Raw genomic sequence first — 12,147 nt, forward strand, 5'->3', positions numbered from 1 at the left:
TGTGCCTGTCACCCACCCCCCACCCCATACCCCTCCATGCTGCCCCTTCCCAAGCGTGCCAGGGGTCTGCAACGCCTCGGTGCCAGGCAAGGCGGGGGGGGACACACGCTGACGGTGGCTGTCCCCAGCGTTCATGTTTCGGCTGGACGCCAGCACGTGCCACCAGAACCTGCGGGTGGAGGATCTCAGCGTGGAGTGGGACGCCACGGGGGGCAAGGTGCAGGACGTCAAGGCGCGCGAGAAGGACGGCAAGGGCAGGACGGCCTCGCCCGCCAACTCACCTGCCAGGTAATGTCACACCCCCCCCCCCCCCTTTGTCACCCCGGCACTGCCCCCACCTCCCCTGGTAACGCCAACCCAGCCCTCCTCGCCGGCGTCCGTCTGTCCTAGGGTGGTGCAGTCGCCCAAGAGGATGCCCTCGGGGCGTGGGGGCAGAGATCGCTTCACCGCCGAGTCCTACACGGTGCTGGGTGAGAGCTGGGGGCACCCAGTGGGTGCTGGGGGGACACACGACCCTGCAGGCACCCAGGGGTGCAGGAAGGGATGAGGGCACAGAGGGGAGAGCGTGCCCCTGAGGGGGAGAGGAGGTGATGGAGGTGGGCACGGGGCACCCAGAGGGACCTGGCGGGGCTGGGGACAGGACGGGGCCCGCCATGGGTGCGCCAGGCAGAGCCGTGCCCCCCGTGCCCGCAGGTGACACGCTGATCGATGGTGACGACCACTACTGGGAGGTGCGGTACGACCGGGACAGCAAAGCTTTCGGCGTGGGGGTGGCATATCGCAGCCTGGGCAAATTCGACCAACTGGGCAAGACCTCGGCCTCCTGGTGCCTCCACCTCAACAACTGGCTGCAGGTCAGCTTCAGCGCCAAGCACGCCAACAAGGCCAAGGTGCTGGACGTGCCCGTGCCCGACTGCATCGGCGTCTACTGCAACTTCCACGAAGGTGGGTGCGGGATGGGGGTGAGGATCGGGTGGGTTTTGAGGGGTAGGCACAGGGTCTGCTACCACCGCGGACACCGGCAGGTCCACCGTGGGCACCACCTCCAGCATGGGCACCAGCGTGTCCACCATGGGCATCGCCAGCACCATGGACACCAGCAAGTCCGTGGTGGGTGCAGGATGGGGGTGAGGATTGAGCAGTTTTGGGGGGTGGGCACAGGGACTGCTACCACCGCGGACACCGGCAGGTCCACCGTGGGCACCACCTCCAGCATGGGCACCAGCGTGTCCACCATGGGCATCGCCACCACCGTGGACACCAGCATGTCCGTGGTGGGTGTGGGATGGACAGTGCTGGGTTGGGGGTGGGTGCAGGGACTGCCACCACCATGGACACCAGGATGTCCAGCATGGGCATCGCCACCAGCATGGCCACCAGCGCGTCTGCTATGGGGCACCACCATGAACACTGTGCTGGGGGGCTGCAAGCTCTGTGCCCCCCCCACCCCCCCCATGCCCCCCTCCTGTGCCCGGGATGGGAAGGGGATCGGGCAGTGTTGGGGGTGGGCGCAGGGACTGCCACCACCGTGGACACCAGCATATCCAGCATGGGCATTGCCACCAGCGTGTCCACTATGGGCACCACCGTGGACACTGTGCTGGGGGTCTGCAAGCTCTGTGCCCACCTGTACCCCCCACCCCATGCCCCCCTCCTGCCCCCACAGGGTTCCTGTCCTTCTACAACGCCAGGACCAAGCAGCTACTCCACACCTTCAAGGCCAAGTTCACGCAGCCGGTGCTGCCTGCCTTCACGGTAAGGGGCAGGCAGGGCTGGGCAGCTCCTCTGGGGGCTGCCAGGGGGGTTCAGCCCCCCTCCCCCAGTCCCCCTGCCAGCCCTTCGCCCAGCCCAGCCGTGCTCCTGTGCCCGCAGGTCTGGTGCGGCAGCTTCCACGTCTCCTCAGGCTTGCAGGTGCCCAGCGCCGTGAAATGCCTCCAGAAACGCAACAGCACGGCCAGCAGCTCCAACGCCAGCCTCCCCTAGAGCCGTGCCCACCCCCCCCCCAGTGTGGGCACCCCCCCCAGGCAAGAGCACTGAATGTACCCCTACCCCTTCCCCAAACCCCTCACCTTCTCCCCCCTACGCTGCACTGGCAGGGCGGTGCCAACCCCCAGAGCTGGGGTGCACTAGCACCCACGGCCCTGCCAGCTGAATCCCCCCCCCAATTCTGTGCCACTCCCCCCCCCCCCCCCCCCCCCCATCGTTGGCACCGGGCTGGGCACGTCGCCCCTCACCGTCGAGAGCTGCTTCTGGCCTGAAGAATAAATTGGGATGTAGGTGTGACGCGGCCGTGGCTGGGGCACGGGGAGCAGGGTGGCACCAGCCCAAGGTGGGGAAGGGTTTTTTTGGCAGGGGGCTGTCCCCGTGCCACCCCCGTGGCACAGAGAGCTGCGATGGGGCTGAGCGGGGCAGTGCCTTTATTTGGGGTCCATTGTTGCCCACCCCCCCCCCCCCCAGGTTGTGCTGCCGGCACCCCACTTCCCCAGTGCCACCCCACCCCTAGGGACTGGGCTGGGTGGGACTGGGGGCAGCTTTTCCCTGGGGCGGGGGGCACCGCTGTCCCAGCTGGTTCCTGGCACAAAGAGGAGGGGCCCCCGGGGGCCCCCCCCATGCTGGCACCCATCAGTCCTCGATGAGAGCTCGATGCAGCTGCAGCTTCTTGGCGAGCTCCTCTGCCAGGCCTGGGCCACGGGGGGCGGGGGGTGACTGCCTGGCAGAGGACCCAGGCGTCCGGGCCCCCCTCCCACCCCCCCAGCCGCTGACCCCAGAGCAATCACTCTGCTCCACCACTTGTGTCCCCCCCCCCCGAGCCTGTGACAGGACCCAGGCATCCCCTGGCACCCCTCCACCCCCAGCAGTGGGACCCAGGCATCTGGACACCCCCCCCCCCCTCCAATCGCGGGGTGGCAGCAGGGCTCGGTGGGGGGCAAGACGGGGTGCCGAGCTCTGGGGGTCTCGCTCACCTAGGGAGAAGGGCAGGGGGCAGCATGGAGGTGCCCCCTCCCTGCCTCAGTTTCCCCCAGTGCAGCCAGCCTCACCCTGCTTGTTCCTGTAGGTTTGCTCCTCCGGGGTGGCCCCAAATGGGGGGGGGGTGTCCTCTGGGCCCCCCAGGGGGCTGCAGCACAGGGCGATGGGGGCTCGGGGATGGCTTCAGCGCACTGAGGCTGCGGGGCTGGGGCGGGGGGGTGGCGGGGGGGGGGGCTCACACACCCCCTGGGTCTCCTCCCTGTTCTCACCATCCATCTCCACAGACTCTGGAGCAGAGTAGGGTGGGGGGCGTCGCAGACCCTCTGCCTGCCCCTAACACCCCCAACCCCCCCCAGACCTCCAGTGCCAGCCTGCGACACCCCAACAGCTCAGCCCCCCCTCCCCCCAATACCATCCCACAGCCCCCCAAGTCACCCTGACATCCATGCAACTCTCCAGCAATCCCCCAAGCACCCCAACTCCCCGCCCCCCCGATCCCCTCCGCCACCCCAGCCACCCATGACTGCTTCCCACACTGTCTTGCAAGACCCCCCCGGACCCCGCTGAGCACCCAAAGCCCCCCCCCGAGCCCCCCTGTGCCCACCGAGCCGCGGGCTGTACCCCCAGTGCGGGGGCTGCAGGCTGCCCTGGCTGCTCTCCACGAAGTACTGCACCACCTCGGCCAGCGAGGAGCAGCGGTGCTGGGGGGGGGACACAGGGTGTCCCTTGGGGACACCCCCCCCCCCATGGGTCCCCTCTTATGGTCCGTCATCCCCTGCCCACCGCTCCTGGGCCCTGGGGAGGTGGTCCCAGCCCCTTGGGTGCCAGGCATTTGGGGTGTCCTGGTCTCTTAGGGGTACCAGTGCCTTGTGTCCCAGCCCTTTGGGTGTCCCTGTCCTTTTGGGGTGCCAGTCCCTTGGGGGTCCCCAGTCCTGGGTGTCCCAATTCCCAGGGATCCTAGCCTTGGGGGAACCAGATCCTTGGGCATCCCAGCCCTTAGGGGGTCCCAGTCTCTTGGGGATCCCAGTTCCCAGGGATCCTAGCTTTGGGGATCCCGGTCCCTTGGGTCCCAGTCCCTTGGGGGTCCTTGTCGCCTGGAGGTCCTAGCCCCTCAGTCCCAGTCTTGGATGTCCCAGTTCCTGGGGTTCCTTGCCTTAGGGGGGGGGGGGGGGGGGTGTGTGTCACAGCTCCTTGAGGGACCCACGCCCGGGGGTACCGAGACATGGGGTTGTCAGACCCATGGGTGCCAGTCCCTTGGGTGCCCCAGTCCTTGTGAGTCCCAGGCCCCAAACGCCCTGTTCACAGGGGGTCCCAGTCCTTGTAGGGCCCGTCCCAGGGGCTCACGTGGGTGCCTGGAGTGAGGGGGAGTGTCCCTGTCCCCAAGGCCAGCCCAGCTCTGTCCCACTCACCAGTGTGTCCACGTCGATGGCGTAGCCCTGGTGCACCCGGTTCACCCTGTGGTGCTTCAGCAGCGCCGTGCTGCTGTGGGGGCTGCCACCCCTCGCAGGGGGACCCAAACCCCATGGGGACCCAAACCCCATGGGGACCCTCACCCTAGGGCCACCCCTTGCCTAGGGATCCACCTCCCATGGGGACCCACATCCCAGGGCCACCCCTCGCATGGGGACCTGCACCCTGGGACCACCCCTTGCATGGGGACCTGCACCCCGATGCCACCCCTTGCATTGGGACCCATGCCCACGGGGGGACACCCCCCTCATGGGGACCCACACCACGGTGCCACCCGTCCCCGACACCCCACACTCACCTGTTCGTCTCCTGGTGCGTGGTGATGGAGATGCCACGGCTGTGCCCCCCCCCCGGGGCACAGCACCATGTTCCCCCCCACCCACGGGTGAATCACCTCGAAGAAGCAGCTGGGGACCCTGGGGACAGCCCTGCCCTGTCACCCCCAGCCACATCTGGGGACAGCCCTGCCCTGTCACCCCCAGCCACGTCGGGGCACCCCCAGCCATGCCACCCAAGCCATGCTGGTCCCGTGAGGATGGAGACACCCCCCACCACCACCACGGCCCCAAATCCACCCGACTCACAGGGGCAGCGGTGGCTGGGGGGGGCTGGGGGTGGCAGGGGACATGGGGGTGGCCCTGCCGTCCCGCTCCTCACGCAAGGCCTCCGAGAGCTGGAAGAAGTGGCCGGGCAGCGGTGCCAGGTCGGTGGGCACCTTCATCCGGGGGGGAACGGCATGGGACAATGCGCACGGAGGGGTCACCGCCACTGGGACCCCTCCCCGGGACCCCCCGGGGCCAGCGCCCCCGTGCCCACCATGGTCAGGCCATGAGGGTGGCCTGTCCCCCGCACCCTCTGCGTCCCCGTACCCTGTCCCTTGTGCCCCCTCTCAGTCTCCACATCCCCCTAAGCCTCCCCCCCTGCATCCCCTAACCCTGTCCCTCTTCTTCTGTATCCCCTGTGCCCCCAAATCCTGCCCCCTGTGCCCCCCAGTCCTGGCCGTTGTGCCCCCCCATGCCCCTGTGTCCCCCAACACCCCACCAAGGACACTGGGTCCCCCCCAGCCCCCCCTCTGCCCTGCCTGGTGCCCTCCACATCCCTCTGCTCCCCTCTGCCCCCAGCCCCCCCCCCCCCCCTCCGGGTACCCCAAATGCCCCCTGGGTGCCCCCCAGGCCCTCAGTGCCCCCCATAGGGTGCCCCTCACCTTCAGTGTCACCTCCTGTCCCCTCAGCCTGAGGACAAAGCCCCCACCCTCGGCCCGCACAGCCACCAGCTCGCCCGGGTCCAGCACCTCCAGGGGCTGGGGGCACCCGAGTGTGGGCCCCCCCGCCGGCCGCCACCACGGACATGAGTGCGCCAGGCCTCAGCCCCCTCCGGGAATCCCCCCCCTGCCCCAGCGTCCCCCAAAGGTGCCAGCCCAGGGGACTCCCCTCGGGGGTCCCACCTGCCAGGTCCCAGTCTTGGGGAGGGGTCCTCAATCCTGGGCATCCCACCCTGGGAGGGTCCCATCCTGAGGGAGCCCACCCTGAGGGGGTCTTGGCCCAGGGGTGTCTCTGGGGTCTCAGCTTGGAGGGGTGTCCCAGCCCCAGGGGGTCACTGGGGTCCCAGCCTACAGGTCCCACCCTAGAGGGGTCCTGGCCCGAAAGTCCCACCCGTAGATGCCATCCCAGGGGGTCCCACTTCAGGGGTCCCAGCCCGGGGACATCACAGCAGTGCCCGCCCTGGGAGGGTCACAGACATGGGGGGACCACCCAGAGGGGGTCCCAGCCTGGGCGGGGGGTCCCACGGCGGGGGGTGTCCCAGCCTGGGGGAATCTCAAGGGTCCCGGCCAGGACAGTCCACCCGGGGGGTCCCAGTCCCGGGGTTCCTGCCCGGACCCCCCCAACCCCCGGTACCTCACAGTCCCAGGGGCCACCATACAAGGCGAGCGTGAGCCCCCGCAGCCGGGCCCAGACCCTCCGGTAGCCCTGCGGGGCGGGACGGGACGGGACTCAGCTCCGCCACCGGGCACCGGCACCGGGCTCCGCACCGGCGCGGTCGCGGGCGGCGGAACGGGTCGGGGCGGGGCGGTCCCGGGGGGTCAGTGCTAAGGGGTGCCGGAGGTTGGTCCCAGGAGGGCCGGGGCTCGGTCCCGGGACCCGGGTGTCAGTTCCGGGGGATGCCGGAGCTCGGTCCCGGAGGGTGCCGGCCCACCTGGTCCCGCGGCCCCCGCTTCTGCACGAAGCCTTCGTAGCTGGGCCGGGGCCGGGGCCGGGGTCGGGGCCGGGGCCGGGGTCGGGGTCGGTCCCGCCGGGGCGGTGGCACCGGCCGGGCCATCTCGGCTCCGCCGCCGCTGCCGGAACCGCAGGTGCCGCCGGGCCGGGCCGGCCCCTCCCGGGCTGCGGGCACCGGGCAGCCCCGCCCCGGGCCGGGGCGAAGGGCGGCGGGCGGGTGTCCCCGGCGGGGCCGCGGCCGCGGGGCGGCGGGGCGAGTCACGGCCCCGGGGCGGGTCTGTGTCCCCCCGGTGCGGCAGGTGCGGGGCCGCCGCCCGCCGCCCCCCCGCCCCGTCCCCGCAGCAGGGTCCCGTGGGTGGGTGTATCCCCCCCCCCCCGGTGCCGGTGTCGTGTCGTGTGGTGTGTGTCCCCCCCCCCGCGCCTCCCCGGGAGGGGCGGGGCGCGCGGGGCCGCCCCATCACGTGGCGCCGCCGCCGCGCGCACCGGGGGAGGCGGGAGCGGCGGGAGCGGCGGGAGCGGAGCATGGCAGGTACCGGCGGGCGCGCGCCCCTCGCCCGCGCGCCCCGGGGCACGCCCCGGGCACGCCCGCACAGACACACGCACCGGCGGGGGGACGCGCGCACACGCGCACCGCGCGCGCACACCGCCCCCCCCCCCCCCCGCCCGCCCAGCACAGAGCATACACCCGGGTCACGCGCGGGCGCGCGCACACACATGCACCTGCGTGTGCACACACGGGTGCAACCCGCGCATGCTCGCGCGCGCGCGAGTGCGCGGGCACGCGGGACCGCGGTGCACGCCCGCACACGGCCGGGGGGGGGGCGGGAGCGGGGCGGGGGGGGGGGGCGGGGTCCCTCCGCACCCCCTGGGTTCAGACCGGGCTGCGGGGACCTGCTGGGCCGGGGGAGGGGCTCGTCCCCGTGTCCCCCAGCCCTGTCCCCGTGTCCCCGCAACCCCCTGTCCCCCAGCCGTGTCCCCGCATCCCCGTGTCCCCCAGCCCTGTCCCCGTGTCCGCATGGCCCCGCGACCCCCTCTCCCCCAGCCCTGTCCCCGTGTCCCCACATCCCTGTGTCCCCGCATCCCCATGTCCCCCAGCCCTGTCCCTATGTGCTCTGTCATCGTGTCCCCGCGTCCTCACCCCAGCATCTCCCCCCGTGCCCCCACCCTCCTGGCCCTGAGTCATCCTGTCCCTGCGTTCACCCCCGCCCCGTGTCCTTGTGTCCCCTCCTCCTGTGTCCCTGCGTGCTTGTGTCCCCGTGTCCACGTCTCCCTGTCCCCGTGTCCCCGCGCATCCCTGTCCCAGTGTCCCCATCCACAGGCAGACACGAGGAGGGGGACCCAAGGGTGCTCCTGGGGGGGGACACCCGGGGGTGCTGGCCCCCGGGAGGACCCCACGCGGCGTGTCCCATCCCGCAGCGCTGGCGGCCGCCTCCCCCGGCGGGGACGAGTGTCTGGAGGAGGACGAGGACGAGCTGGAGCCGGGGCTGGACGAGGCGGAGGCCGAGCCGGAGGCCGGGAGCGGGGTGAAGGCGGCGGGGGGCACCCGGGGGGCCGTGCTCACCCGCCGCGGCATCACCCTCCGTGTCCTGCTCCGCGACGGGCTCCTCGAGCCGGCTCGCGGCGTCCTCTCCATCTACTACCTGGTGAGCCCGGCCGGCACGGGGACACGGGTTGGGGACAAGGATGGGGGACAGGGGACCGGTGGGTGCCTCCCTGGCTCACCCCGTGCTCCCCAGGGCAAGAAGTTTGTGGGGGACCTGGGGGCAGATGGGACCATCACCTGGCAGGAGACGGGGCAGGTCTTCAACTCGCCCAGCGCCTGGGCCACCCACTGCAAGCGCCTGGTGAACCCCGCCAAGAAGTCGGGGTGCGGCTGGGCGTCCGTCCGCTACAAAGGCCAGAAGCTGGACCAGTACAAAGCCGCTTGGCTGCACAAGCACCAGCCCAACGCGCCGCCCGCCGAGGAGGTGGGTTGAGACACCCCCCCCCAACACACACCTCTGGGACCCTTGGGTCACCCCCAGGGCGGGTGGTGGGGTGGGTGCCAGCCCTGGGCTGCCCGCAGAGCCTGGCCAGCGAGGGCGAGGAGGAGGAGATGCCCGAGGAGGAAGAGGAGGAGGCGACGAGGGAGGGTCGGGTGCCCGTGCCGGAGCCGGTGGCTACCAAAAAACCGGAGGAGAGGAGCAAGAAGCAGCAGTGCAAGAGCCTGGCAGAGCCAGCGGGGACAGGTAAGGTGGCACGTGGGTCCCTGGGGACCCCGGGCAGCCCGGCAGCGGTGACGGGGCGTTGTGCTTCGCAGATCACGGCCCCCCAGGGAAGAGGATGGAGAGCAAACCCCGGGTGCCCGTCCGCTACTGCACCCTGGGCACCCGCGACTCGGCCAGGTAGGGTGCGACGGGGATGGGGATCCGAGCCCCGTGGGTGCCACCGGCAGCCCCACGGGTGCTGGAGGGGCGGGGGGTGTCTGTGGCAGTGGGGCTGCGGCTCTTCCAGGAACCCCCAGACCCTGGTGGAGGTGACGTCCTTCGCCGCCATCAACAAGTTCCAGCCCTTCAACGTGGCCATTTCCAGCAACGTCCTCCTGCTCCTGGTGCGCCCCCTCCCCTGGTTGGGACAGGGTGGGACATCTCTGATGGCGCTGGGGACACCTGCAGGGAGGGGGGGGGGTTTATCCCCAGCGTTGTTTTGGGGCCAAACTGCTGATTTTAACCTTTTCCTTTAGGATTTCCACAGCCACCTGACAAGGAGCGAAGTGGTGGGCTACCTGGGTGGGCGGTGGGACACCAACACACAGCGTAGGTAGCGGGGTGGGTGGGTGGCCCCCCCGCAGCCGCTGGCAGAGCCACCCACCCCCATGCCCCCCCCGCCCCTGCAGTGCTGACGGTGCTGCGAGCCTTCCCGTGCCGGACCCGCCTGGGTGATGCCGAGGCCGCTGGTGCCGTGGAGGAGGAGGTAAACCAGCCCCGGGGGTGGGTGGGGGGTCCTGGGGTGTCCCGGGGGGACCCAGACCCACGGCATCTGCCCATCCCAGATCTGCCAGAGCCTGTTCCTGCGGGGGCTGTCGCTGGTGGGGTGGTACCACAGCCACCCCTTCGGCCCCGCGCTGCCCTCCCTGCACGACATCGACGCCCAGATGGATTATCAGCTCAAGCTGCAGGGGAGCGGCAACGGCTTCCAGCCCTGCCTGGCCCTCATCTGCGGTGAGCACCCGGTCCCCGCGGTCCCGGGGGTGCCTCGGCTGCCGTCACCCCGCTGTGTCAGCCCCATCTCTCCCCTTGCACCCGCACCCCCCCCCCCAGGACCCTACTATCACGGCAATCCCGGCGTGGAGTCCAAAATCGCGCCCTTCTGGGTGATGCCGCCGCCGGAGGTAAGGGCTCGCTGGCCCTACGGGGGGGGATATTTGGGGTGGGGGTGGTCCCAGTGCTGTGGGGTGACGCACTCCCCATTCCCCCATCCTCCAGCAACGGCCCAACGACTACGGCATCCCCATGGACGTGGAGGTGGCCTACATCCAGGATGGCTTCCTCACCAACGATGTCCTGCAGGAGATGGTGAGCGTGGGGTGGGCACCCCAAAAACCCCATCCACCCCAGCAAGGACAATGCCTCGATCCCATCAGGGGCCGGCTGGGCCTCTGCCACCCATCCCCGTCCTGCCGTTAGTCCTGGTGACAGTGACAACCTCCTCTCCATCCCCACCGTGCGGCCGAGGTCTCGGTGCTACAGGGGTGGGGGGGGCCACACGCCTGTCCCCAGCACAGCCCCGGTGCCTGCAGCCCCCCTCTCTCCCCCCGACCCCAGACGCTGCTGGTGGAGTTTTATAAGGGAGCCCCCGACCTGGTGAAGTTTCAGGAGCTGTGGAGTCAGGACCAGACCTACCTGGACAAGCTGAAGGTGAGGAGGGGGCTTCCTCCGCTGGGCTGGGTGGGGAGGGGGCATTAGCCGCAACCTCAGCTCCAGCCACCCCACTGTCTTCATTAACTTCATTAACCATCTCAGGGCTCCCTGGCCTCCCGCACCCCCAAAGACCAGAGCTTCACCCACGTCCTGGAGCAGATCTACGGCCTCCTCAAGCTCAGCAGCTGAGGGGCCGGGACCCCCCCTTCGACTCGGACCAGGTGCCTTCCCAGCAGCCAGGGCTCGGCTCGGCAGCCCCCTGCCCCAGCCCGAGGGGCTCATCCAGACCCGGCATGGGGCATCGCTCGCTGCTCCAAGGAGCTCGCCCGAGGGGTCCCGGGACCCCGCCAGCTCCTGCCCTGCCCTGGAGCTGCCGCCCGGGTGTCCCGTGGCTGCGCTGGCCCCGGGGCGGCGGCGGAGGGGAGGGTGGTGGTGGTGGTGGGAGTCTCGGCTGTCAGTTGTTTGTGGAAGTGGTAGTTGATTAAAGAGCAGTTCCCGAGGGGCGGCCAGCGTGCGGCTCCGCTGGCTTGGGGTCATCGTGCTGGCGCTGCGGTGAGGGACGCCGCCGGTGGTCTCGCGGGCTGCAGGCACCATCCCGCTGCCCGGTTTTGGGGGCTGAACCAGGGGGATGTTCATCTGGGGCTGCTCCTCCACCCCGCCGTGGACCCCCCATGCTCACAGAGGACGCAGCCGTTAGAAAGAAGAAAACATTTAATACTTTCATTCAGAGATACAAGTCGAGATTTGTGGGTCGTCTTTTTTTTTTTTCCCCTAAAAACCAGGAGAAACCATTACAAAAAAAAAAAAAAGGTCTAGCAAGTTGTCCCAGCTGACAAAACGCATTTCAATCCACCTGAGCGGGAGCCAGCGCTCCCGGGACGTCACCCCAGTCCCCACCGGGGAGGGGACAGAGGCGAGGGCCCCGAGGACACAGGTCCCTTGGGCTCCCTGCGCTGCTGGGAGCGAGGGGGAGATGGCCCCTGTGCCCCCCCCCCCCCCCCCCCCCCGCCCTGTGTCTAGGACCAGGGTCACCAGTCAGCCCGCTCGGAGCACAGCGCGGCAGGGGATCGGACATACATCGACATGCACGGCTAAAATCATGAAGAAGGGGCTGTGTAACTGTAACAGGAGCAGCAGGGACAGGGACGTGCTGCCGCGTGGGCCCGGTGTGGAGCTGGGGCTTGGCCCCCGGTCAGGCAGGGACGGTGCTCGCCGAGGAGGAACGGTGCCGGAGCCCAGCCGAGGCTGAAGAAGGGGGGGAAGAGACCGCTCTTCTAGCAGGGAAAACCACGGAGTCGAGCAAGAGATGGGGCGAGCACCGCTGGGCCCCCATCCTGACCCCCGTGACGGGGAACACACGGGGAGGCTCGGGGCTAAGGGGTGGCAGAAGCGGCGCCGAGATGTACGATACCTTTTCCCACCCAAGCCGGGGGCAGAAGGGCACGTTGCTCCCCCCGCAAGGAGGGTGGTTGTGGGGCAGAGGTGTGGGGCGCAGGAAAGGCACGTGAGGATCAGCTGAGAGCTCCAGCCATGAGCCCCGGTCCTGCGGCACGGGGTGCCGAGGGCTCCCCGGGGAGAGTAAGTGCAGAGCCTGCGAG

At 70.1% G+C, this 12,147-nt stretch overlaps 3 protein-coding genes across 3 annotated transcripts in view; 2 read left to right on the top strand and 1 right to left on the bottom strand.

Moving 5' to 3' along the window:
* The window catches only part of FSD1 (fibronectin type III and SPRY domain containing 1), a 4,129-nt gene extending 2,146 nt beyond the window's left edge, over positions 1-1,983 (top strand). The window contains 5 exon segments of the mRNA XM_086477748.1: positions 111-288; positions 391-470; positions 694-945; positions 1,667-1,755; positions 1,873-1,983. Of these exon segments, the coding sequence (XP_086333874.1) occupies positions 111-288; positions 391-470; positions 694-945; positions 1,667-1,755; positions 1,873-1,983 (710 nt within the window).
* Positions 1,984-2,622: 639 nt separating this feature from the next.
* STAP2 (signal transducing adaptor family member 2) lies at positions 2,623-6,753 on the bottom strand. The gene is made up of 8 exons (XM_086477749.1): positions 6,631-6,753; positions 6,333-6,404; positions 5,635-5,737; positions 5,022-5,205; positions 4,377-4,467; positions 3,589-3,668; positions 3,039-3,115; positions 2,623-2,681 (listed from the first exon to the last, which is right to left on the bottom strand). The coding sequence occupies exons 1-8, from the start codon at positions 6,751-6,753 to the stop codon at positions 2,623-2,625; spliced, it is 789 nt and encodes a 262-aa protein (XP_086333875.1).
* A 419-nt stretch (positions 6,754-7,172) lies between these two features.
* On the top strand, positions 7,173-10,738 carry MPND (MPN domain containing). The gene is made up of 14 exons (XM_086477750.1): positions 7,173-7,179; positions 7,619-7,859; positions 7,954-8,293; positions 8,387-8,617; positions 8,716-8,878; positions 8,950-9,034; positions 9,144-9,240; positions 9,373-9,445; positions 9,526-9,602; positions 9,682-9,850; positions 9,950-10,020; positions 10,115-10,204; positions 10,454-10,546; positions 10,652-10,738. Exons 1-14 carry the CDS (start codon positions 7,173-7,175, stop codon positions 10,736-10,738), a joined length of 1,824 nt encoding a protein of 607 aa, XP_086333876.1.
* Positions 10,739-12,147: the final 1,409 nt, after the last annotated feature.

The sequence above is a fragment of the Leptosomus discolor genome, chromosome 24 (assembly GCF_034619465.1).
Source record: "Leptosomus discolor isolate bLepDis1 chromosome 24, bLepDis1.hap2, whole genome shotgun sequence".
In the NCBI taxonomy this organism is placed as follows: Eukaryota; Metazoa; Chordata; class Aves; order Leptosomiformes; family Leptosomidae; genus Leptosomus; species Leptosomus discolor.

Bases quoted from the DNA above. Each gene is read 5' to 3' on its own strand.
- STAP2 (XM_086477749.1), bottom strand. From the start codon at position 6,753: ATGGCCCGGCCGGTGCCACCGCCCCGGCGGGACCGACCCCGACCCCGG. The intron at 6,405-6,630 runs GTGGGCCGGCAC...CCCGCCCCGCAG, and splicing joins AGCGGGGGCCGCGGGACCAG to GGCTACCGGAGGGTCTGGGC. The intron at 3,116-3,588 runs GTACAGCCCGCG...CCTGTGCTGCAG, and splicing joins CTGCAGCCCCCGCACTGGGG to CCCCCTGGGGGGCCCAGAGG.
- MPND (XM_086477750.1), top strand. The intron at 8,294-8,386 runs GTGAGCCCGGCC...CGTGCTCCCCAG, and splicing joins TCCTCTCCATCTACTACCTG to GGCAAGAAGTTTGTGGGGGA. The intron at 9,446-9,525 runs GTAGGTAGCGGG...CCGCCCCTGCAG, and splicing joins GTGGGACACCAACACACAGC to TGCTGACGGTGCTGCGAGCC.